The sequence below is a fragment of the Lipophrys pholis genome (assembly GCF_963383615.2).
Source record: "Lipophrys pholis genome assembly, chromosome: 22".
Taxonomy (NCBI): Eukaryota; Metazoa; Chordata; class Actinopteri; order Blenniiformes; family Blenniidae; genus Lipophrys; species Lipophrys pholis.
Genome location: NC_137644.1, coordinates 16,855,338 through 16,882,757, shown reverse-complemented (window position 1 = coordinate 16,882,757; position 27,420 = coordinate 16,855,338). Strand labels below are relative to the sequence as shown.

The 27,420-nt window shown below is 42.4% G+C and overlaps 1 protein-coding gene across 1 annotated transcript in view; it reads left to right on the top strand.

Annotated features, from left to right (window-relative positions):
• The first annotated feature begins 2,361 nt into the window (after positions 1-2,361).
• Positions 2,362-27,420, top strand: part of plxna4 (plexin A4) — a 210,388-nt gene continuing 185,329 nt past the window's right edge. Inside the window, exons 1-2 of the mRNA XM_080492385.1 lie at positions 2,362-3,624; positions 16,940-17,122. Coding sequence (XP_080348511.1) covers positions 2,377-3,624; positions 16,940-17,122 — 1,431 coding nt within the window. The 5' untranslated portion in view covers positions 2,362-2,376. The remainder of the gene's footprint in view (positions 3,625-16,939; positions 17,123-27,420) is intronic.

Below are 27,420 nucleotides of genomic sequence, written 5' to 3'. Positions count from 1 at the left end.
CTCCCATGTTGCATAAAGCAGTATAGACGACTGGATTATGGCCTCACTGCTTTTTCATCACTCTTTAAGTAGCAGCGGCTTCCACAAGTTCTTTTTTTTTTTCCCCTCATGCGTGACTCACTGTATCTCAGAAAGTTTGTTTTAGTGGGTGGACACACTTAATAAAAAGCTAAACTTTTAATTCAACTGCTTAGCAACCGATACCAATTTAGGCAATGTGTTTTTTTGTGTGTACCTCGAACAAACAAACGTTTCTCTAGTTGAACTATTCACATTTGTGGAAGTATAGTTTCTCATCACTCAAGTGTGTCCACGGATTTTGATCTAAAATGAGTCCTCAGTTTCAGTTTCCTCCAACATACTCTTTCGCCATAGTTATGGTAATGATTGCTTTATGCCCACATATCCGAACACATGTCACCTATCTCTGTATCGGCTTTTATCTCTCTCATCATCCAATCTGCCTCCCTCATTGTGTGTTAAGGGGCTTCCTGCTCTCTTAACCCATCACTCTCTCTTTTTCTCTCCCTCTTTGCCTACCAGAGTGGAGATGGGTAAGATTGCAGGGGGTTTGTGTTTCACATCTCCACCACTTGTGATTGCTTGAATGGAAAATTTTAAATGAGCTGCAGGGTGGGATAATGTCAGGTAGCATCACAGCTCACGCTTGTAAACATTCGCAGTAATGAAATTGTAAAAAAACATGTTTATTTTTTTGGAGGGGGAGTCTGTGAAATTATTTTGGGGGAATTGTGTGCAAAAGGTGGCTGGATATCTTCTCACTATCTTGTCAGCTATGATAAGATAGGCCTTCTTACATAAATATTGATATTTTCCGAATTTATGTTTGACTTTGAAAGTTTTTTTCTTATTTTATTTTTTATTGTGAGTACTATTCGGTAAAACTGTATTTTTGTGAAGAAGATTTGCATTAAGTGAGACAGACAAGCTCTGGAATGACTTTGCCATGAGTGGCACTTCAAAGTTGTTCCTGTCGTCACCCCGCATCTCTCTCTCAGTGTTATAGAGTGAATGTGATAAGAAAAGATGTCGCTATTACTTGTGCTATTTTTACATGCTGCAACATCATACTCCAAAGGTCTACTCTAAATACACTAGTTCAAGTTAAACTTCCCAGAAGAAAACCTTCTTTTGACACTTTTGACTGTTAATTCTGCTGACGTTTATAAAGAGCTGATTATTGTATGTGTATTTCACAGTAGCGTTTGGCCTGCTCTGCTTGTTTTAAGCTGACGACACTGGGAATGTAATATGGTGTTCTTGTACCGGTAGAAAGCAATATTCACAGTATCCAGATCGCCACTATCGAGGTATAATAAGCTGAAGATTCATGTCGGGTATGCACAACCCATCTCCTACAAACCACTAGAGAATATGTATTTCTATTTGGTAATCACTGCTGTTGTGTTTTTTATGTGCTTTGACAGCAAAGATCCATCCATTATATGCAGCATTTTTTTTACCATTTATATATTTTCACAGTGTTTGTTATGGCTTTATGCATAATGCTGAGCGTGTGCAAATGACCGACGGACCATAGGGAAGCCTATTTCTGCAACCACTTGCATTTCCCCCCTAATTGTTTCTCTTTTGCCCATGAACCCTCTCGCCGTGTGCGAGTGTGTGTAGGTATGTTAAAGAGGGAAAGAAGGTCCTTTTCTCCGTACTCGCAGTGTCAGCAGGTGAGCCGCCCTGTTGGGAGAAAGGAGAAATCGCCAAAGCATGCAAATTGCTACTCCGGGGGGAGAATCAATTAGTTTGCTGGTGGTGGTGAGAACAGAGAGGAAAAGAGGGGTGCAGAGAGACAGGGGTCCATGCAGTGAGATGGTGCGGAGCCATGCTGATCACCTCCTTTGAGACAATGCATTAGTCCTCCTCTTTTGTCCTCTTTCTACAAGTTAGCGCTGCCTCTGCTCTGCACACTGCCTTTTTGATGCTCTGCTGTACCTCAGCCTCATTTCTTGCTTCTTTTTTTTTCTCTTTAGCCCAATTCTTCTCCAATTATAGCTTGCTCTGAAGTCTCAAGTGTTTGGCCTCTTCACCTGTTTTACTTATTAGTATGTTCTGCTCTAATCTGTGCCAGATAAAATTAGAACATAGATCACATAATACAGTCTTTTTGTGTGCATCGTGTGGATCCCTCAGCATCCTATGAGAGCTGCCTTTTACTGCAGAAACTTGTTGGTTTAAAAAAAAAAAAAAAGTCCTTTTATTTGTGGTGTTCATTTGATTCTGTTTCTTCTCTCTTCAGGTACATAATGCCCTCCATCTCAAGAGAGACTTGATCCTGACAGCCCAACAGCACTGGACTGTGCCTCTGCCCCACTCCTCACCAGTCCCACCCTGAGCACAGCCATGACATCCTTCACCAGAATACGGACCTATTTCCTTGTGTGCTGCTTCCTGTCTAGTCTGGTGCTTCCCGTGACGTCACAGACAGTGTTGCAAGCGCCACAGGCCCACAGTGCCGGCTCCCAAGTGATCACAGCGTTGCTCCAAGAGGAGGAGGAGTATGCGTCATTTCACGCTGAGAACCCAGAGTGGACATTTAACCACTTGGCGGTGGACTACCGTAATGGCAATGTTTACTTGGGAGCCGTCAATCGCATTTACAAACTGTCTCCAGGCTTGGAAGTCCTGGTCTCGCACGAGACGGGCCCAGATGAAGACAACCGCAAGTGCTACCCACCGCGCATTGTCCAGCCCTGCAGCGAGCCGCTGACGCTCACTAACAATGTCAACAAGATGCTTTTGATGGACTATCGTGAGAACCGGCTGCTGGCTTGCGGCAGCCTGTACCAGGGTATCTGCAAACTCCTCCGTTTAGATGACCTCTTCAAACTCGGGGAGCCCTTTCACAAGAAGGAGCATTACCTCTCCGGTGTTAACGAGAGCGGCTCTGTGTTTGGCGTCATTGTTTCTTATGGCAACGCCTCTCCGGACATGTTGTTTATAGCCACAGCAGTGGATGGCAAGCCAGAGTACTTCCCGACCATCTCTAGTCGAAAGTTATCCAGAAACTCAGAGGAGGATAGCATGTTTGCGTATGTCTTCCATGATGAGTTTGTGGCCTCCATGATTAAAATCCCCTCAGATACTTTTACTGTCATCCCTGACTTTGACATATACTACATTTATGGCTTTGCCAGTGGGAACTTTGTCTACTTTTTGACTTTGCAACCTGAAATGGGAGGTGGGCCGACCACTGGGTCTTCTTCAGCTGGTCGGGAACAGGTGTACACTTCCAAGATCGTCCGCCTCTGCAAGGCAGACACAGCATTCAACTCCTATGTGGAGGTGCCTATTGGATGCATTAGTGGAAATGTGGAGTACCGATTGCTTGAGGCCGCCTACCTGTCCAAGGCTGGCGCAATCCTGGCGCGCTCACTCGATGTGGCACCAGATGACGACGTCCTGTTTGCTGTATTCTCAAAAGGACAAAAGAGGCGTCCGCGTAAAGCCTTTCAGGACTCGGCACTCTGTGTTTTCTCTCTGCGGAAGATCAACGAGAAAATCAAAGAGAGGCTACAGTCCTGCTACAAGGGAGAGGGCACGCTGGACCTGGCCTGGCTGAAAGTCAAAGATATTCCCTGCAGCAGTGCGGTGAGTACCACACTTTGACTTTGCAGGTGTACAATTTAATGACAAAAGCAATTAGGGCTTTAGGAACAAACACTCAGCAATACAGAATAAACCGGTGGTGGATTTTTATTATTGAGAAAATACTGAGCCTATAAAATTACACACACTGTTCTCCAATATAAACTATGTTTATTCCTGCAGCTCAAATTTATAATTAACTAAGTATTGAAAAAATTGATGTAAATAGATAATTTTTAAAAAGATAGAAGGCTACGTGAAGAAATGCAAATCACTGACAATTCCTTGTTGTTTCAGTAATTTCATGTGAAGGACATTACAGGTGACTTTCTGTTGAGGAATATTAGATTTGAAGGCCCGTCCCCATGCTACTATAATGAGCTTGGGTGCACTACAGGAGGGCCACAGGAACACTGTGTTCTTGGGTGGGTTCATGCTCCATCCCATTACGATGAGATGTTAACCATCCACTGCCTCTTTTAATCCGCTCACCCTTTAAACAATGCAGCTGAATGCTCAGCCAAATTACCATAATTCCATTCTCCATAACAGCATTACAAATTCAGTGATTCAGTTCATTTGATTTCTCACTTTGTGCACATAAAAAACAAGGTTAAATTGGGTGTTTCGTGTTTAGACCACCTTCACAAGCAGCCAAAGCTGTTTTATGCATTTTTTGGGGGTTCTTCATTTCAAATAACGTTATTAATAAAAGCTGTGACCCTGAAGAAATAGAAAATTACCTTGATCAGATAATAAATCATTTTGTAGCCTGCAGTGCAGATGATGGGTTAAGTTAAGAACCCCAGTGAGGACGTCTGTTTTGTGTGTAAATATCGAAATGAAGCTGTATGTTAATTTGTTCTTGCACGCAGCACTGATGATCCAGAAACTGGGAGTTTTGAAGCACATTCACTCCAAGTGCAAAACACCGTACCGTCTTTTATAAGCACCACAAATAGTGCTGTTCTTCACTGAAACTGGCAGGTGAGGGGCAGAGAAGATTAATGAGGAAAACATGACACACACAACGGCTCTTTTTATTTATTAAAAAAAGTTTTCTTTATTTGCACATAAAAGTAAATGTGACAAAATAACTACTGTAAGCAAAAAACGTGTATTATTGGGTAAATGTTAATTGGAAAAGTGAGCGGATGACTAATTGGCTGGATGCTACAATTTCCAGATTCTCTCGAAAATGCCTCATATGTGGGCCATTAGTAAATACTTGATAGACACACAAGTGTGAGGCCAAGAATTAATTTGGAAAGACAAAAATAAAGCACTCTAATGGAAGATTTACAAAAAACTGGAGCCAACTAATTCAATCTCCCAGTAATGTCTGTGTATTGAATTATGGAGGTCAATAACAATGCGAACCATGCACGCATGCGCATACGCTCCCTCTCAGTTGTAATGTATGGTTTTGTGAACATAAATGCATATTTCATGCTGTTTGAAGCACTGTAGCTTTGTCAGGAGTAAATCATCACCCTATTAACCCAACTATCAATCAATCAAGTTCATCAGATCTTCTCACAAGATATATAACATCTTTAATCAAAATGATCACGGGAACCTTTTCGTTTCCCTCACTTCTATCAATTCAACGTCACTATCAAAAGTTATTGCTGCGAAAACTTCTCCAAGTAATTTGATCAATTGGTCTCGCTCATATTTCAGGAACATAAATGTCATTGCCTCGCTGCTCAGACCATATTATCTGACCTTTTCTTCATGCAATCCGTAGTGACATCATGAAGTTGACCCTCTCCAGTGTTTGGTTCTGAAATCGCTGTGTTTATCTATTAATCTGTCTCTGGCACCGCACACGTGCCAGGGCGCCTTTGTCTGCTGCTCGAGGGCCTGATAAATCATGCCTGGGGTGGAGCTGTCAGCAGGGAAAGGAAGTGTGAGGGAGCACGCAGGGGTTAGCGCTGAGGAATGATGCCATTTCAGCGTGCGCCACTGCCAGCGCATAAATTAGCGCCTGCCGACCAAGTGACGGTGGGCTCTGCAGGAGATAGATGAGCTGTGACACACATACACACACGTGTGCCAGCACACTTGTAAGTATGGCTGCTGGTCAAATGGTCATAGTGGAGTTTAGAAGACCTTTCACGCACTGAAGGCAATAATGAATGTAACTTTCTACTGAAGAGTTAGAAGTGCCACAAAAATGCTAGTGTATTTACACAAAACGTGCAAAAGAAAATACATGTTGCATGCTTAGGTTGATTAAAAGCGATTCGAATCTGTGCATAGTTTGTGTGTTCTTGTAGTGCGTGCATAGGAATCCCTGTTTCCTCTCCCTCTCTAAAAACATGAAAGGCTCCAGCTCCTCTCCTGAAAGTTGGATCGTTACAGAAGGACGCATTTTACTACATCTAAAACTAAAGATTTGTGATATTACATAAATCTAACTCACATGTTTGTCTAGTTCAGGGGTGGCCAACCAGTCAGAGACCAAGAGCCACAAGAATGACTTGCAAACGAACTCTCCCTCTCACACAAACACGAAATGACATAAAATGAAAATATATTCATGAAAACGGGATAGAGAGAGAATGAAATCACTCCACTTCCGCCTAACTAAAATCCTTCATCTGATTTTTATGAATCACTGCTTTGTAACTTTAAGATTAGTTATCGTACTGCTCTAAATGATGCAAGACTGTGAGTTACAGACAATGAATGTGAGGCAGTTATGGGATGCAGGCAGCGTTTTTTGGGGATTGCTGCCCTGAGAAGACTCTAATTGAGGGCTCATATAACCACATAAGTATTAAAAAAAAAAAAATTCTTACTCACGCCATTACAACTCTTACACGTTTCTTACACAAGCTTGCACGCTCTCTTCCACTCCTCGGGGGGAAAAAAATGTTAAAGACTTAATAGAGACTGGTTGTTTTGGAGGAAAAATACAAAATTCTGACTGAATATTGTATCAAAGGGTTACTGTGCGGACGTGTAATGTCCAATTTCTGCTCTGTATGTGGTGAGTTTCCAGACAGAGCTGATTCATGTAACCTATTAAATAGCACCTGAATTGAGTAAAAACCAGCGTTTTAAACAGCGTGCCAATTTGTAAAAAGGACCCTTACCTGTTACGCCACTAATATTCATTAGTCTCTTTCAAAGACTGTATTTGCCAAAAATCCTAATTACATATTACACATTCATTTTCAATTTTTATTTCTATTTACTACCAGGTACATTTTCTGAGCTTGGAGCCGTGAATGGAGGATTATAAATTGTAATGGTCAGTTTCCCGTCCACAAATGCAGCCCAAGAAAAAGACGAAAAACAGACCCAATCATTAGATTCTTTTAAATGGTTGCCTGCATGTCACTGTGTTGGTTGTTATTGTGAGAAGACACTTAGATGAGAAGCCGCCTCGCAATAAGGCCACGGCCCTTTATCTCCCCCTCTTCATCGTTCAGCATCTTCTCTCTATCACACTATGTTCCCCGGTTCTCGCTTTCTCATACACTTTTTTTTTCTTCTGGCTCTTTGAAATACTGTCGTATTTCGAACATGATGTGTTTTTCCTCCAATTAGGGAGAAGATGAACAGCCCCCAGGCTCATTAGAGTAGTCTGGCTGTATGGCCTAACGTGAACACACACACACACACACACACACACACACACACACACACACACACACACACACACACACACACACACACACACACAGACGAATACACACATTTTGATATGGAAACACATTCAGACCCGATGTGAAGAGAACTAATCATTTTCTTTCCAGAGCCAGATGTATGACAACCATACCACACAATCTGCTCTCACTTGTGCCGGAGCCCCTCTGGAACACTCGCAACCTCAGCCATGATTAATAAATGGCTTTAAGATATGGTGTTAGGATTCATCAATTACGTCCCTCATTATTTACAGTTTTCACACTTCTGAAACAAATGTTCTTTTTAATATCATTTGATTGTTTGACAAACTACACAGTTAGAAGAAGCTATGTCTGATGATTATTGGTTAGGAAGCAGAATGTTGATGGTTTGAATTCCCGGACTGGCAAAAGATTTCAGTAGGAAAATGTAACGACGCACCTTTGGCATTTCAACAAAACATTCTTGTATGTACACTGAAATTCTTTCTACCACTGTGTTCATACACATGATAAATAGAGGAGATCCTTCTCTCTTGTTTTTCTTAAATGTGCAAAATGAATGCTAAACAAAGCTAAAGGGAAAACATGCTTTGGCCTCATTAGGTACATTATGCTCGTAAGTGGCTGGGAATCACTTTTTTTTTTCTTCAAAAGTACTTTAATTCTTCATAGCATAGTAGATACAAATAACTCGCAGAGATTCTTCTCCATTTTGAAATTATTGCATCATACATTTGCAAACATTAGTGAGCAAATTTCCTGTTTCAACACATCCCAATGTTGTTGTATGGAGTCGATATCTTGTGACCTCAGAGTGCATTTGAGAACGAAAGGACGATTGGAGCTTAATGATGTGGCACTTTATCCTGTTTGAATTAGCCACCAGCAGTTGGTACTGTGGTAATTGATGGACACAAACAATGCTGTGGCTTTTACACAATGTTCAATGAGTACTAAGGGACCCAAAGTGTGCCAATAAAAACACAAAATACTTATACCATTACACCTCTTTCAACTATCTAAGCCGTTCATACTGGGCAGATTGGTTCAACGTTGGGATTTGTTCATGACCATCACACACATTCTCACGCAAAGGAAATTAAAGTTCAGTTAAATTCACATGTATGTTTTTGAACTCTTAAAGCAGAAACTGGAGAAAACCCCTTCACACTCAGGGGGAACATGCAAAGTCTTCAAAGAGAAGCTTCATCTGGATTTAAACATTATGACTTTGTGCTTCACAATACCGGCACCATTGCTGTCTGATCCTAGCATCTTACTGTTTGCAGAAGCGATGGAGTCATTTAATTTCCTTTTCTTAGTTGACATCAACCAGCTTCCACATGATCCACATGACGAGCATTTAGAGATAGTCTTTTACATAAATTTCCTTAAGATCAGCAGATTCTGAAATACTCTCATTAGTTCCTGATTCTAAAGGGTTTGTTTTGAACTTGTGAACGTTGCCTTCATCGTCATCTATTAGGTGGGACTTATTAGTTATTAGTCACCAAGCAGCTCAACCGGTGTGTCTGTTGAGTTTATACTTTGATTAAGGAGTTCCCTTTTCATCTCAGGAAGTTTGGACCAAAGCAGCATCAATATTAAAAGCCCTTAACTCCTGTTCATCCTTTGATGCTTTAAACGGCTCCAAGTGGCTTCCAGTTGTAGTGGGAGGGACACGACAAGGAGAAGAAGTAGAGAAGAAAGAAGGAATGCACAGAAAGGCTGAAAGAGCTGAAGAAAGGATGGATGGAGAGAATAAACGTGGTGGCGGTGGGGGGGGGGGGGGTATGCACCCTCTCTTCCCCAAATGGCCATGCTTGGCTGAGCCACATAATGCGTGCTCAACAGTATAAGTCTGCAAAGGGCCCGCATCCATAGATCATTGTGAAGTGGCATGTGACCTATAAAAAAAAAAAAAAAAAAAATACGCTGCCTGTTTCCTCCATGTTCACGATGTCAGCAGAAAAAAACAGAACAACAAAACAGCAGGATTGCAATAAATTCACCCGCCGCTCTTCTTCTCTCTCATCCCTGATTCATTACTTGCTTCCTACGCTCCTCTTTTCTCCTCTTACCTGTCCTTCCCCTCGTGTTCTTATAAGAGTACTTACCAGCACTACTTCTCATATCCTTCAGGTCTGTTCTCCTTTACTTCTCTGCACAATGCTTGCTTTAAGCACAGTGATGCAGCCCGCCACTGCCACCGTTGCCAAACATGGATGGGAAAATTACAAGGTCGTGTCTAAGCCCCTGACAGGCTCCGGTCATCCCCTCATCCCTTCTGCTAATGATCATTAATTACATGTCATTAACTAACATGCCACGGGCTATTCTTCCACATTTGTCATGTGCTATCGACTTCACATTCTGAATCCGCTGCAATTAATTAGATTATTCTACATGGCCGCTGCTGTTTCTTTTGAGTCCTTTCCTTGATCTCGCTCACACTCCGTCAACACGTGCGCTCAATCCCCGCTTCGCTTCATCCTCCACTCCCTCGGTATTACATTGTTTTCACCCGATGCTCACTTTTTTGTGTTACGGGGCCTCTCGTTCTTCTGTTTTGCTTGTGTTTGACCGACTTCTTCATCCCTCCGCCGCCCGATTTCGGAGCACAATCAGTGGCTGGCTGCTGCTGTGGCTGATGACGATGATGAGTCAGTCTACTCCACATCCTCAGGAAGAGAAAGACTAGTGGATTCATTAAGGACATCCTCACTGCCCCACCATCCCTCACTCCCTCCCCACTTCACTCCCTCTCCATCCACATATCCGCTGTCCTGCTCGCTGGCTGGCTCGCTAATTAAATCTCCATACATGATACCACTTGCTAAAGGTCAGGATCCATCACAATATCATTATTCTGTGATTAAACAAGTGTCTCTTGCTTCCTTCATCGTTCTCCTCGCTGGCTGGCCTCCGCCTCAAAACACCGACTGGACTGGGTGCTTTATTCCACTCCCCGGCATGATTTGATCATTGCACCATTTAAGAATGTTTTGCATAAAACAATGATTGAATCGACCAGTTAGTTTTGAATTGTCGAAAACTTTTTGAAGACATCCAGTGAGTATTTTAGCATGTTTAGAGTTTTTTTGTAAGTATAGGTTGTGAAATATGATGGTTTAACATTTTCCAACTGATTTCTATCGAAATCATGATGATCTATTAATTTAAGAAGAGATGGAAAGCTCAGCCACAAACGGCATAAAAAACATTTCTATTTATTTGAATACACGATAACGCACGTTTCATGAACGAGAAGAATCTCAACTACAAACATACAGGCATTTATTTACTTCAAGCATAAACCAGTAAGCAAATGCCAAAATATGTGCAATATGAATGTGTCTTGCCAACATTTTGACAAATCTCACAGGTATTTCAATTTTTGCCGAAACAAGCGTACTCAAAAATACCATATGCTCTTTTTAATTTCAAATGACAACTCCACACAGACAGGCCACCAACCAAAAACAGCAACATTATGTTAAATTATCCATCTAACTCAGTATGCAGATTAATTTAGTTGTCATATTAAGCTCTGGGTGAATAAGAACCTTCTTCATTATTCTAGCGAAATATAGATTATTAGCCTGTGCATATTTTAGAGGAAAACACAGATTAGGAAGTTGTCTCTCAGACCTTTTTTGCCGTCCCTCGTTCATCTACCTCCTCAGCTTCATCCCAGAATCGGTATGCTGTTTCCATAATTCCTGATTTGATTGTTTTCTCTAACCAATATTTATCATCTGTTGTTGCTGCTCAGCTAACAGTTGGCAGGTGCGAGCATCCACAAACATGAATTTACAAAATATCGCAGGCTTATCGAAGCCTGGCGCCTCATATTGAACCCTCCAAACGGAGCCCGTGCGTAATTCAACTTTCTTCTGCAGTCACAGTTTAAGAGGTGGTTGTCCACCGTTCACACTAACTCCCCTGTTGTTTCAATGGTAAAGCACACTCTCACTCTCTCTCTCTCTCTCTCTCTCTCTCTCGTTTCCCATTTTGTTATGTAACTGCACAGATACAACTAGACTGACACACAACTTTCCTGAGCTGTTATGACTGCCAGCCCAGTGTTTTCAGGCATATACATACATATATATATATATATTTATATTCATATTCGTTTTTCAGTCCTTATCATTGTGACTGGTTTTCAAAACAATCCCCAGGGTGGCGTACAGCTGAGAAGTTAGGTCCACTTGGTGACAGCTCTTGTAGTGCACGTCAACGTTTTTGCTTTCAGACAGAATTTTGAGTGTGATTCAGTCAGAACGATGCAAAAAAAAACAAACAAACAAAAAAAAAAAAACCCAGTGCTTTCTCTATATGAATACCCTGTGGATGCTTTCTAACAGCAGCAAACAGAACTGAACTCAAGCCAACAGAAACAGATTCACAATGACTTAACTTGCATGTATGCGACAGAGATGACTTTGAGAAATTATTTCTCTACATTTCACTAATGATTTTCATAGTTGGCCCTAATTACTCAAACTAGGAGCCATGGGAAGTGGCGGATTCAGGCCCTTACTGAGGAGCTCATAATGATAAACGCCTGGGACTGAGATTCAAACCAGTCACAAACTTGAGTCTCTAACCTCTCGGCCACTACAGAGTAATCCCAGCATTACAGCGTTTGCTGACGGTGTCATCAGGAGACAGACGGATGAAGAGCTCTATTGTCTCCTCATAGACGGCCGCATTAACTCTGGACTTGACGAAGCACATTGAATCAACGCCATCGAATGACATAAGAACCCAGATCGCCACAGATTGTAGACACTGGCAACTTGGAACAGCGAGGCTTCCGGCACATTTCGTCAAATCTGAATTCCAAGTAGTCGCTCTTGATGCACTGAAACGAGCCTGGAAAGGCTCTTCATTCACTCCCGTTGCTTCTACACCTTTCACACTTTGTCATTCCAATCAACTTTCTGTGAATAACTTTTATCTACCACTCAGGAAATAGCTGTCCCTTTTCAACTATGATCTTCTGTTGCTTGTCCTCCTTGTGGAGAGTGTCAATGACTGTTTTCAAGAACACTATCATTGTTGTAGGTGCGCTTTTTAATGGTCAAGATTGAATATAATCCAATTATATCAATTGGATTAATATATAAAAAATTATATGAAAAATAAATTAATGATATTAAATTAATAATATTAAAAAAAAATTATAATATTATTAATTATGTTAATTGGAGCAAGATTTAATTATATTGTTTGGAGCTGTAATTCTAATGAATAATCAAGTTGTATTTCAATTATTTCAGTTTCAACTTTACAAAGCTTTCACTTTTTGATATAAATGATGACAAAGGTTGTCTACTATGGTGCTATATTGCAAAGTGAGTCCTGCAGCACCACACAGTCAGTTTCATGAACAAATATTACCATTATATCTTTAAAGTAACACTGCAAATCCACTTAGTCATGACATGGTTCTCTTGTGCCAACAATCATCCTGGCAGGATAGTCATTCAGCACAGTACAACAGAAGGGAATTGCTAGATGTCCAAGCGGCTAATTACACAACTGCATTTATCATTGGATTTCATTATTTCGTCATAAGAGTACATTGGAACGAAATACAACCCGCCCCGAAACTCAAAAACCGGGTTTCACTGGACTCTTTTAAAAAGTAGCTTAGAGACTCAACAAGGTATTTTCTTGTAAAATAAAGGTTAAATTAAGAAAACAAAAAATTCTCCCGTGGTCACGATAACTCCAATAAAACAAGCGAATCCCTTTTCATAAGAGTACTCAGAAGAGAGATACACTAACATTGATTGGTGAATAAAGCCATTGATGGTGTCACAGTGGTATAATAATTATTAACAATAAAGAAGAAAAACTCGAAATGCTTGGAGATGGTGTCTTCTGAAACGTCTCGCCGGTTTAACGTGTGTCATTGACTTCCTGAACTTGCAGCCAATGGGACGGCCCCTCACGACAGTGCAAGCCCAGATTAGGCTATACATCAGAGAACGTTGGAGAGCGGATCCCTTTCAATCCCCCACTAATCGCATTGAGCAACTCTCTCGTTTTCGCGCGCGCCCACTGCCCCCCTCTCTCTTTTTTTTATTTTTTTTCTCCTCCACTCTGTATCTGCTGATCCCTCCACACAGTCCAGAAGAGAGCTCTCTTTGTGCTCGTGCTGGCTGGCAGACAGAAGCGGAGAGATGGATACGGCTGAGAGTGACCTGATTCTGCCTCAGTGCCTGGCCTCTGTCCAAATACAGAGACTCTGCTCTCTTGTCCCTCCATCTTTAGGGAGGAACCCTCTACCTTTCTCTGCTGCTACGCTGCGGGACGCTGGCTGAAATACCTGCCAGGCATGGGCAAGGACTGAGTTTGTATCGGTTGTTTCACCTCTTTTCAATGGCTCGTCGGTTATTAATTAGGCGTATAACCCACTTCAGAGGTATATAAGTAATTCAATATTAATGATTTGCTTAAATTATGTATCTGAATGAAAGAGGGTGAAAGCTGTGATCTTTGCTCGCTGTTTTTCTTCTTTATTTATCAGAATCACAAAGAAAGTGAAATAAAATATGTTGCTTTCAACACAACAACTGAGCAAGTCATGGCCACTTGTATTGAAGCTAGAAATGGCTAACAGAAAATACATTAGAAATCTTCACCCCAGAGTGTGAAAAAGCCCTAATGAGGTGGGACGCGAGGAAGAAAAGGGGCACAAGACATGATAGAAGCGGTGACAGCAGTGTCTCGCTGTCAGACAACGCCAAAGGCTACATTGATATTATTTGGTACTCTTGACTAGAGACGTCTTTGGCATCTCAACTACAAACGTCATGTTTTGAAGGTGGCATAATGAAAACGTGTCTGGTTCCTGAAAGGGCTGCCAGAAAAAAAAAAAAAAAAAAAGTATATTTCATTAGATTGCACCACTGAGGACAGAGATGGTGGTGATTGGCAACAAGCAGGAATATTACAGCCTGTGTCACTGTCGAGAAATGAAAAAAACAAAAACATTTTGACACATGAAAACCTCCTTTTGCACTCTTTCACATCATGGAAGGATTTACTATTGATTTAATGATGACCCTTTTGCATTTATGGAAGCCTTATTAATCGTTGAGGCAAGAGCTTCACCTTTTGAGGAAACATTCAATCGGGTCAAATACTACAAAGTACTCCGTTTTCCTTCTGGTAGACCCTGTTAACCTTTGAACGTGAGTAATGATGAGCATTCTTTATAACCCGTGATGACATGAAGAAGGTGTTTTCCTTTTGTCAGACAAGCCCACAAATACGAATGAATACAAAGAGACAGTCCTTCCGGTTAGTAGTGAGAAATGGAAGAGGGGGTGACCCTTTAAAGAACGACCCTGGTTCTCATCGGAGCACCATTAGTCTAGCAGCAAGCTACCACCCGGCTTGGAGCACAGAGAGTGCTTTCTTGACAGCAGTTCATTCTGAAAAGGTCACGAGGGGAAGGAAAGGAAAGGCCAGCAAACGGGGACAGAGAGTTGGATGTTTCTGTTCCGTTCAGATATTCACATTCGTTTACTTTCTCCGGCATCTAGTCTGTATTGATGCCGGTCACACTTTCTTTCTTCAGCTGCCTGTGCTGTTTGTCAACCTCACTGCTTGATCTTGACCCAAATTCAGGTCATCTTTATTGATCAGTCAAGCCCCACATTATAGCCCGCAGCCCATGGCCTCCACAGCCTTGTTCCATTTGTCTAATGAAAGCAGATCCCATATTTCCTCTGTGGCTCAGTCTGAGGCTTCTGATGGCCTTCAGTGATAGGTTGTGGACAGACACTTGGTACTCAGAAGATTTATCGACTGCCTAAAGGGTGCACTCCAAATGGAAATAAAAGACATAAACAAAAAGACGCTCTGCCTCCCAGACTATCCCACATGTTTCAGCTCAACTACTAGATAGTTGCAGACGTACAATATGGTTTGACTGCTTGAAATGAAATCCCCCAAGAACCCATCATTATGTCAACCTTTGATACTAGTTTATTAGAATTTAGGGTTGCAGGGCCCTGGATCCAAACACAGCTGATTATGAGCGATGGGGGGGTACAACTGGGTTACCAGTCCATCACAGGGCAAATATAAAGAGACATACAGCCACACCTAGGGGCAATTTACAGTATCCAGTTAGCCACAAATGCTTGTCTTTGGACTGTGGCAGAAAACTCCTCCATCTTCATGAAGTCAGAGCATTTTCAAAAAGTTCCACCTTGGGAACCGTTTTCAAAAAGTTGTGTTATCACAGCAGAATAAAAGCATTTTTTTCTGTCCATGGTTCATTACCCATTTGCAAATTCTTTTCAATAAGTCAGTGTATTACGATGTGGGTTTTTTATATCAGTCATCATATCGCATAATTCCCGCCTGTTTTGTGTTATTAAAATGTGTACGTGCTTTGTCACCTGCCATGACATTTCCTCATGGAGCAACACAACACATTGCAAAAGCTATTAATCAAGCAGCGCCAGCTTCAGTCCCGAACCAAGTGTTTCAAATCCATCCATGCAGCCGGAATAATGACCAATCCCCAGCGCCATTATTCTCTTATCAAAAGCCATAAGTCATTTCTGCCTGCAGTGACTGGTAGGAATATGTATGCCAAAAGGTTTAAACACAAAATGCAGGGAGGCTGAAAACATGAAGCACACGTATGTGCATATAATTACAAAGTCACAGCAGCATGTCCACGCTGAGCATAACAGATGAACCCCGCGTCCAGAGTTCCATTTCTTCTCCCTTAATTCACTTTCTGTACATTGTATGTGCATTGAGATGCATTGCAGTGGTTTCGCTCAGCACCATGTGATAGTGCAGCAATTCTTTTTTTTTCTTTTTTTAAATATATATCCCTGAGTTCACTTTGAATCACTTCACACTGAATATCTTGCTGCACTGGCATTTCTGCAGTTGCTGTTGCATTGGGTGGACGGTGGGGAATTGTGCCTGACAGAGCAGCCTCTGGCGCTATTACAGAACTGGAGCCTGACTGCAGTCTTCTTCCATCTTCATCTCTTTCTTACCCGCTCTCATATTTGTTGTGTGTGGACTGGCAGATGCACAGACAGATAAATGCTCCCAGATTCTCTTTGGCATGCAAAATATTTCTCTTTTGTTGACAACCTCCCATTCATGTCTGTCCCTTATAAAAATGCACTGATAGGCAGACGTGATTTATTGATTCCTATTCTGATTTATCTTGAGCTCACTCCTCTCTGGTTTATTTGTCAGTCGAAGGTTTATCTGGAAAAATAAACTCGGTAGTGTGCAGCATCACAAATTCATCTTCCTTCAGACGTATTGCCAAACGTTTACGAAAAATTTACTTTAAATTTGGACTTGAAAACAGTATCCGTGCATCTGTCTTCTTTATCTGTTTTATCCAGACTCGGGTCACAGCAGAGTCATACAGTGGGATAAATGCAGAACACACCTTCGGGACACAAATCCATCGCACAAAGACAGACAATGTTCCACAGTTACACCTATTAGAGTCACCAATTAACAAGCATTGTCTTTGGACTGTGGAAGTCAAGGAACCAACAGAAAACAGCAATCGTATAGAGAGTGGCCCTCTAACCAGTGCTCCACTACCGCCTCTAAACTCAATTAGATTTGTTTTCTAATCGCTTCTCTCCTTTCCAATGCAGCTCTTGACCATTGATGATGACTTTTGCGGCCTCGACATGAACGCGCCGTTGGGCGTGTCGGAGATGGTGCGTGGCAGGCCCCTCTTTTCCGACGCAGTCGACAAAATGACGTCCGTCATTGCGTACGTCTACAAGAATCACTCGCTGGTCTTCGTGGGGACGAAAAGCGGACGGGTCAAGAAGGTAAGGAGGAGAAATGTTTGCCTGAAGGGTTAACAGAGGTGAATAACTTGATGGAAGTGGAGATTTGGTTTCCCAATCTTTAAGAGTGTAGAGTAAGGGCTGGGAATTTGGGACTGTTGGATCGGAGGAATGATAGTAGTAGTAAGGCAGATTGACTTTCAAGCAAATCAGCTGAGTCGGCTGGATTTGCAGTTTGGTAGAGGTGTGTGTTTGTGTGTGTGTGTGCGTGTGTGAAAAACACTGAGACTGAATGGAGGAAGTGTGTAGTTTGCTGTGGAGAGAAGCTGAGTATTGTGTGTATATGTGAGTGTGTTTTGAGCAAAAGGGATCAGGAGAGCCCCTTAGGGGGTTTTATTCCGTCAGCCAAGCCTATCTGATATCTCACAACATCCTCCTCATCCACTGCACCATATATCACACGCAGACTTCTATACACCCTGTATCAGGAGTATCCGCTGTACTTTTCCTTCACTTTGGACTTGTATAAAATCCGGAGCCCTTGGGGCAGATTGGAGCACACATCAGCATGTTGAACAGAACTTGCTAGACAGCACAAATCAGCATGTTGCGAATCGATCACACACAGTTTCCCATCCCTTTCTTGAAGCCAAATTAAAGGAATAGAATCAAAATAAATGCAGAGTGTATTCATTCTTAAAGGTGTACCGTTTGAGGACAAAAAGCCCTGAATGAGTCATAATTATTCCAAATGATTTAGTAGTTTTTGACTGATCTGAGTAGTGTGCTCGGTCATTTCATCATGGCTCTTTCCGCTTTGAAGAACCGGAGAACTGAGAATCTTTTTGCCGGTGAGAGTGTTGCCCATAGAAAATGTGAACACCTTTGACCAAAACTGTCTCCCTTGAAAAAACACGTCACACTCTGTGTGACAGCGGAGCTCCTGGCTAAACAAGATTTGTCCCCTCGGAGTTGAACAGCACTGGATAAGCTGGGTTTTTTGCCTGTTGTGGCTTCCACCTCAGACTCCCCTCATGCCCCCGTGCCCTCCCACGTGTACCAGCCCCCTTTCAGAGCTAATGGGATAATGCACTGCTGCGAGGTGCGATACAACTCGGTAACTCCTCTACTTCTGCCCTGCTTGCTTGCACACACACACACACACACACACACACACAAACACACACACACACACACACACACACACACACACACACACACACACACACACACACACACACACACACACACACACACACACACACACACACACACTCACGCGCGCACACACACACATCAGGCCATGACTGAGACTAATGCTGGGGGCGGCCAGGCCAGCGAGCCTCGCAGGACTCGAGAAGACAGCATTACATAGAGAAGAGGAGAGAAGTTATGGAGTGACTGAGGGAAGCAGATGAAGGCTGAGCTGGGGGAGGAAGATTGGACAGAGATGGACTGTAATCCCCCCAAAAATAATGTGATAAAAGGAAGTGCGAAGGTGTAAAGAGAGCGTTAGTGTGACAACAATTGAAATTTGAGAAAAGTAAAAAAAATAAATAAATGGAGGAGCTGAGATATTAAATACCTGCTGTTCAACTATATTGATGAAGATGCTTATAAGTTATTAAACATTACATCCTATGCATGGGTTTATAAATGTAATTAAAAATTGTAAAGGATGTTTCTTCCTGGTGATCATTTCTCTCATCTACTTTTCTTCTGCTTCTCTCATGGTATCCCTCCTCAAAACCATACATTCATCAGAAAAACGTTTCTTCTTTCATCATAACATTGTGATTTAAATGATACAACAACCGCTGAATCTTCACTCCTTCGTTTGACATGAAGACCTTCGAGCTCCAGCTTCTCCTATCAGAGGCACCTTGTCGCCGAGGCGATACAAAGACAACATGCGAGTCCGCTCCCGGTGACTTTGAGAGCAAATTGAACACTAACCTTCATCACGGTTCGCAATATTTTCATTACCATGATTAAAAATGACCATGACCTAGCACCATGTCTGTTTACTTTTAAACTGTAGAAAGAAAAACATCTCTCAAAAGTTTTAAATCCCAGACATCCCATCGTGGACATTTTAGAACAGAAAATGTTTAAATGAAATCTTGAGGAAAATAGCAACCTTTTCTGCTAAATTCCTGTAAGATATATATTTTTTTTTATTTTGCTGGTCGGAAGCAATATGGTTGTAGGGATTTGGCTTCATTTTCTTGTGCAGTCTCAAAATGATCGAAGTACTGATTGTGCACATATGGCATATTCAGGCCTGTGCAGACCCGCTTTGACCAAAGGTGATCAATACTCTGTGTCAACACAGGCGTGCGCACAAGCACACACAGCCCCATTACGAGCCCATCCTCCCCTCCCATGTACATACATACTTCCCCTCCCCTATCATTAACCGTATACCATTAGATGACATCACAGGCAATAAAAGACAACAACAAGACAATAAAAAGTCTGAGCTTCAGTCCACCTCCTTCATCAGTGACTTTATAACCCCTCGGCTAATGGATGTTGATTTATACACACTCCTCCACCTAACGTGCTCCATCACTCAACCCCCTTCCTTCCCTTGTCTTTCCTGGGTTTTCTCGCTTGCACGGGGTCCACTCAGTTGTTTTTTTTTTCAGTTTTATTTATGATTGTGTGACTAACACATCACCCCAAATAAATATGAGCATTCCGGTAAAAAGGGGAGTGGATGGACTTTAATGGAGTGGTGTTTGTGTGAGCTAACGGTTAGCATTTACAGGCTCACGTTTATGACATCATGAAGTTGAGCTGCGCAGGAAGCTGAGTGAATTAAATTAAATTTGCCAGAGAAATAGCTTATTGTAATGGAGGTTCAGAGTGAATTTCACTAATATATCGTGTGGCCCATGGATCGTAGTATAGACATGGGCACATGATATATGAACTGACGGAGACTGTTAATATTATTGTGATGTTTTCTCAAGCCTTCATTAACTAAGACAATGCATACTTACTACACCTTAACTTCAACCTAAAAAGGTTATTATTAAGAGATATGCATTTTATTTGTTCTAGTTATTGTTGTATAAAAAATAATCCTCATTTGTAAGCGTATAGAAACAAAAGATTTGATGATGTATTCAGAGGAGTGATTGATTCTCCGGTAAAATCTTGAGATCATTGTGGTCAGGCGGAAGTAAGTGGGTTCCATTAGTCATATCGAAAGATGTTTATATGTGTGGGAAAGCAGAAATGACAGAGTCTGGAGCTTAAGTTTAGATGAGAAACACAGCAATTATCAACCATCTTTAATTATAGCCCATTTGCTCTCTGAGTAACTGCTGAATCTTCTCACTCTGATCTTACACACTCAGGAAATACTCAAACTGGATTAAAGCCTGACATAAAATAGTCGTAGAGACTAACCTTTGCCTCGGGTGTCTTTGGTGCTGTGTTTTGTAACGTTTTGCCCGTCGAAGCTGAATATCAATGCCACCTCTCTGCTAGCTATTTGTGAGTAAATAAGATAGTGTTTTCCTGTCTTTTCCCTCTTATTAATTTACTTCATGTCATATTCCTCCACCACTCTTCCCCCTCTCCTCATAATTTCCTTCTTCCTCTTCCCTTCATCTCCCTCCCTCCCTCTGTCGATCTGTCCATGGCTGAGTGGAGTTGCTGTGAAAGCTCTTTGATGGGTTACCTCCTGCCACTGGACGTGAATGGACCATATGGCTTCTGTCAGCCTGTCCGTCGGTCAGTTTGTGTGCTTGATGGTCTGTGGTTTATGAAAGAGATGGAGATGTGATGGAGATAAAAGGCTGTGGCTGGGTAAGGTTTAAGTCCATTTTCTGCAGGTCAGCACACACCAGCAGGTCAAGGGGAAAGACTTAACCCCCCGTAGGGTTTTGGTTCAGTTCATGGTCATCTGGTCGTACTACACATGGGCGATGCACTGCCGGGTTTACATGCAAGCATGATACTCACACGTTGCACACGATTGCATGTATTGAAAGAAGCACACATGCATGCATCACTGAACATTCACACCCACACAAATGGCCCACACAACCCAGTATTGGACAAAGCCTAGCCAGGTATCTCCATGGGGCCATGGTGGACTAGGTAACAAGAGGGTGGGTGTTGAGGGAAGAAGCAGAGAGGAAAGAGAGGGAAGGGATGAGATTGAGGGCCACCTGCAGAGGTGCTAATGCATCTCCCCTCCGTCCTTCCCAATGGGGGACCATTGGCACTCAATACAATGAGCGTCTAACCTTGAACTTGACATGGACAGTGGCACAGAAATGTGTAAGGCAGAACATGCAGAGGCAGTGAGGACAGAAAATCACTTGATCCGTGTATTTCAGTGTCCTAGATACTACAAATTTATACCCGGCACTAACGAAGGTGGCCTCTTAAAGGAGACATATCATGCTTTTAAATCCTTCCTTTTTACATCTAAATCATACAGTTGTGGTCTATATAAAGCGGAACTGCAATGCTTGGGTCTGAATTCCTCATTATTAGAGCTCCACAGGCCCCTTTTCTACCCCTTTTCTGATGCGCTTCTGAGAGCAACTCGTTTTGGGGCGGTCTCTTCATACCCCTCCTCCTCTCCAGGTTGCAGAGGTGACACTCGGTTCAACTCCACCCTGTTCGGCCATCTTTGTAGTTCGATAGAACAGATACAATTATCTAGCGGCGCAGAAACTTTATATTCACACATTATTTACAAAATGTCAACAAGGGAAGATTTGTCCATCCAGCCATACATGTTGGAGCCAGAGTCGGACCCGGCGGAGCCAGATGAAAATGACCATGATGCACCTGAAGAACAACGTCTTCATATGGATGTAACGCAATGGTGTGTTACTATATTTACACTAACTTCTCCATCCATGCCCACTACTACAATACTGCCTGTATTACAACGACTATTTAACACAGAAGTTACATTATAATCTAAAACGAGCACACAGCGCTAACATATGAAGACGGTGCAACTGCTAATGCTAACAAAACAATGACAGGGACGTCTTATCATCACACTTTTTAGCGTTATATACAGCTTACCGAAGTGCTCTGTTCGTCGTCTCCATAGATAGAAGGAACTGACCGCTCAATCAGACCAAGTCTTTCGGCAAATCCTTCTTTATACTGGCGGAGGTTGCTGAAGCAGTCGTCCTTAAAGTGCTTCGCGCACACAAAAATGACCTTACCCACAGATGTGGGTACATTTCTGTGAAAAATAAAACTCAACCAGGCACTTGGAAAAGGTTCTGATGCTGGGAGACGGTGTAACGAAGCTTGTGGGTTACTACATCCAACAACCGAACATTTCCACTTATCCTTCGACAAAATCGCAGCGAGAAACAAAAATGGCGGATTGCTCGAAGTGTCGATGTCCTAATTTGGCAGTTCCGCTGCGAATACTGTGACGTCATTGTTCAAAAAACGTAATAGAGAATAGAAAAATCGAAACCGATCGCAAAATATGACCAAAACAGAATATAAAGATATCAACGGAGCACCTGAAGAGACTACTTTGAACTTTTCTGTACTTCTAAACACTCTAAATATACAACAACATGCATTTAAGGGCTAAAAAAGTGGATTTAGCATGATATGTCCCCTTTAAATTCAAACACTTATGTTTCCTCGGGTGGTGATGAAAAGAGGATGTGTTTCACATTAGAAACTTGTCAGATTTGGCCACAAGTAGTAGATTGTGACACGTCATCTTGTAACCGCTCTGACTGCTTTTACAATATGTCCTAATCAAAAAGAGACAGAAAACATTGGGAGGGAATCCAGAAAACAAGAGGCAGAAGAGTTTGGGTGGTGAAATCATGATGAAGGTAAAGAAACAATGGCCTGACATGTGTGAAGGAGAGTAAGTCTGAAATGTTAAAAAAGGGTAAATCACAAAGCTCCTTGACAGAGAGAAGTGGCGTTGAGGTATAGAACGATGTGCCATTTAAGGTTGTCAGGAAAGATGACACACCGGTCAATTCCAACGCCGAATGGTTAATGTTTGCTGTTTGGGAAGGAAAGGTCAAACTCGCGCTTTTGACTCAACCTCTGTCAATATCTGTTTCATGTTGCAGGCAACATGCTTGACTTGACGGTCTCATTACCTTTTCAACTATAGAAATTTTTTTCCTCCTATATCTTTTGTGTCATTTCCACTGCAATGATTGAATTGAGAATCTTCAACCGGTGTTCTGAACACCATATATTATTTGTAGATAGTAGTATGTAGTAGTAGTAAGGATCTGAGACAGGGCTGTGTAAAATCTTAGATTCTATATACACTATTCCAAATGTATATAGGTACCATGGTTAATGTCAAATAGAATAATACTTTATTAATGCTAGATGGAAATTCTTTAAAATGTGCATGACTTTTATGCTTTTCCTACTATTGCAGCTAGTATTTCACAATATTCACACTGAAGAATACTTTTAAAACATTATAGAAGTACTTAAAGCACGTTCACTCTATTTTTGGGGGAAGAAAATGGAGAAACATAGACATGGTGCTTGTGAATGATGTTTGGATTGTCATTCAGGACTCCAAAAATCACAGACCTCTGAAAACCTACTCAAATAAACAATTTTTTAAAATAATGTATGCATAATCCACATTGTTAAAATGGTATTACTCCTGAAAAATACTCTTGAGTTATTGTGACGTTATTCTAGAGGAGTGTTGCTCAGCCTCCACTGTTAGAGATTCTCCTTGAGATATTTATTGTTCTGGACCAGTCCCATATGTTCTGCGGGTTGATTGTGTCCTTGTTTTGCATGAGTGTGTGCGCTTGTCCTGGCATGTGTGTATGATGGGTTGGTTAGCTCCAGATGCAGATTATTGAAATGGGCTGAGCTGAGCCGTGGTCAGTGGAGCAGAGGATTAACTGCTTAAAGCTAATGATGAAATATGCTTTAGGATGGGGAGGCATTGTGTGCATGTGCGCGGACAGTGGTTTATGATTTAGACCCCCCTCTGCTCCCTGGTTGTGGTATAAACACAACACTGTTCGGGACAGGTGTGCACACCCGCGTGCACGCCGCTATTATTGGCCTGGCCAGTAGCCATCACAACCCCACCCAGCCGTCCATTCATTCCTAGCCAGTGGTCTCAACCACTGCAGCACTCAGCTGGTATTCCCAGAATGTCAATGTTCCCCCAACTGTTAAGTATTCCTCAGCAGTCCTTCTAGTTGCCTTGGCACTGTGTATGTGTGTGTGTGTGTGTGTGTGCTTTTGCTCCCACACCAGCCACTGCAGCAGCAGCACACACACACACACACACACACACACACACACACACACACACACACACACACACACACACACACACACACACACACACACACACACACACACACACACACACACACACACACACACACACACACACACACACACACACACACACACACACACAAAAAAAGCTCAGACATGAGTTGCCATGGTAGCACAGGCAGCTCCACATGCACTGGATTGAACGTATAGAAGGCATTAACACACGGACGGCCACATGCACACATCTGAGAGCGTTTATTGTGATTCATTCAGTAGTTCATTCGCAAGGAAAGATCAGAGTATTGCACACACGCAGTGTAGATACTGTGCTGATACAATGGCCTGAGTGAGCTGATCTGATGACAGTGGGCAGGTATTGGGTGACAGGTACTGTCCACCTCTCAGCTATAAGGTTGATTGAACATGCAATATTAGAGTCTCACTCTGTTAACTTCTGTCCATTACCCAGCGTTGCTCTGCGATTTCTTATTGGGAAAGAAAGGCACGTCAAGAATAATCAGTCTATAGTAACCTCCCTCTGCCTCTTCCACCCTGCTTCACCGTAGCTCCTTTATTGCACCATTGCTTCGAGACAGTTTTTTTTGTCTATGGATCATCTTCTGTTAAGTGTTTGAAGCACATTTCTTTTTTGCTTCAAGAATACTATTCACTCAGGGAAGTTGTTCTGTGTTTCAAATTTTCATATCAGTGTATATGCATGCACTGGTCAATTCTGTGCTGAAAGAAATGAACTCTAATGAGAAGTGAAGTTCATTAGTAGCCGGAGAAGCGAATAAGAAGGTAGGGACTGGCTTGTGTGCTGCTACGAAAAATTCTCATTTGGTAAACTGGTGATTTGAATGGGCAGCAGGCTGAATGGTGTATTCAAAGATTTAACGGTCACATGGGGATGGTTATGGAGAAGGTTTTGGGCAGATGAGGCAGAGGAGAAAAGAGAAGAGGAATGGAGGAGAAGATAGGATGGAAACAGAAATGCTGAGAAATCGGGTATTGTTTGGAGCAGTTGGGTTGCGAGGCCGGACGCTTTGGGGGGTTAAACAAGGCAGCAGAAGTGGGGGAGGAAGGAATTGACCAGGAGAACAGAGACAAAACTACTGAGATGATTCATAAACTGGATTCATATCGTGCTATTAGGTTTAAATCATATTCAATTTTACCTGCTTTATTGGTAGTTCAGTAGTTCCTTCAGTTTTGTTGACGATGGGTAATTATGAAATACAGTTTTAACTGTGGCCGAAGGCAGGATACACTCTGGACACACAAAGACAGAACAACCATACACACATTCACACCTCGGGGCAATTAAGGGTCAATGATTAACCTTACATGCATGTTTTTGGACTGTGGGAGGAAACCAGAGTATGAGGAATGATGCATTCCTCAAATGTACACACTGTCTGCACAGTTCTTCATCCAGGAGAGAGTTTAAACTACTTTTATTACTGTATCTCTCACAAGCTGTGGTCAGGGCATAGTTCCTGTAGATGGGTACAACTTAGACTATGCTGGAGACAGACAGCTGGGTACTGCTAGATCATTAAAACTGGTTTATTACAGGTGGATACAGAATAAAACCAAGATAATGAAAGATTAGATAGATTCTTTGTCGTGAAATGAAAGCTTGATGGAGAGTTTGGGGCCAGACAAGTATGCATTAGTATAATTTGGGCATGCGTGACATGGGGACAGTGAAAGAAGTGAGCTGGATGGATGCAGGGATAAACTGAGGATAAACGGAATGAGAAATTATCAAGGCATTGCAACTCTGGTGAGGTGGAAGTCGTAATGGTGGTTTGGGGTATTGTGTGGGGTGGGGGTGGGGGGTGGGTAATTAATGATGTCAGACTGCAGGTAATCTGGGTGCTTAGTGGATGAAAGTCTCCTCTGATGCGGACAAAGTATCCCATGATGCTCAGGTGAGCAGAGAGCAAGTCAGCAGTGGCCTGACTCAACAGTAACACAAAGTGCCCTGATGGAGTGGATGACATTGCTTGTGCATTCGCCGTCAACCTTTGTGTGTGTGTGTGTGTGTGTGTGTGTGTGTGTGTGTGTGTCCGTGTCCGTATGCAAAAATAGCTGTTCACGTTAGGTGTGTCATTCAGGTGTGTATTTATAGACGCTATAGCTGTAGCTCGGCCTTATCCCTCCATTCCAAGGTTTCTTTATAATTGATGAGCTGTCAGGGGCTTTGCAGGACCACACACATGCACACGCACGCATGCATGCATGCACGCATGCACACACGCACACACACAACCAACCTTGGTAACCAACTGCTTCACTGCAGGTTCATGCCACCATGTTTGCACGCACAAACACCACGTACGACCCAGTTGATGTTATGAAGATCCTGTATTGCTGGCCTGCCTCTCACCAAGTGAGGCTCCAGCTGTGTGTGGCCCATGTGGTCAGAGATTTTTTGGACCTATTGCTCTAAGTTAAAATGGAATTAAACAAACTTGGAATGGCAGCCTGTTGCACTGAAGTTCTTTTTTGTAATGATTTTTCAGCCTCTTTTTGAAGTTGACTAACATACAGATGAGACGAGGTTCGCAGAGATCTTATATTCATTTATTACAGCGATCTCCTCCAGCATGGGAGGCGGGAAGAGAGTGGGTGAAGAGCCTCAGAAAGGAGAGAACCCAGCAGTGAGGGACTGAAAAAGTGTAGAGGGCAAAATTGGCAAGCAAGAATAAAGGATGAAAGCTGGAGAGATGGAGAGAATGTCGAGAAAGGGTAAAGCGAGAGGGTGAGAGCGGCGGAATAGAGTTTGATGTTCATTTCACTCTCATGAGCCTGCACCTACTGAGAAGAGTACCAGTATGTGGCAGCGTATTGAGCTGTGAGTGATTTGAGTGGCTATTCTCCACGCTGTGTACGTGGATTTGAAAGGCTTGACCCAGCAGAGAAGTCGGAGAGTGGAAATGGCAAACTTCAGTCGGATCTCTCTTGTTTCCTCGCAGCCTGAACTTCAGCCGACTCCGGTGTGATGCTGGCTCAGGGTAAAGATGCTGATATGA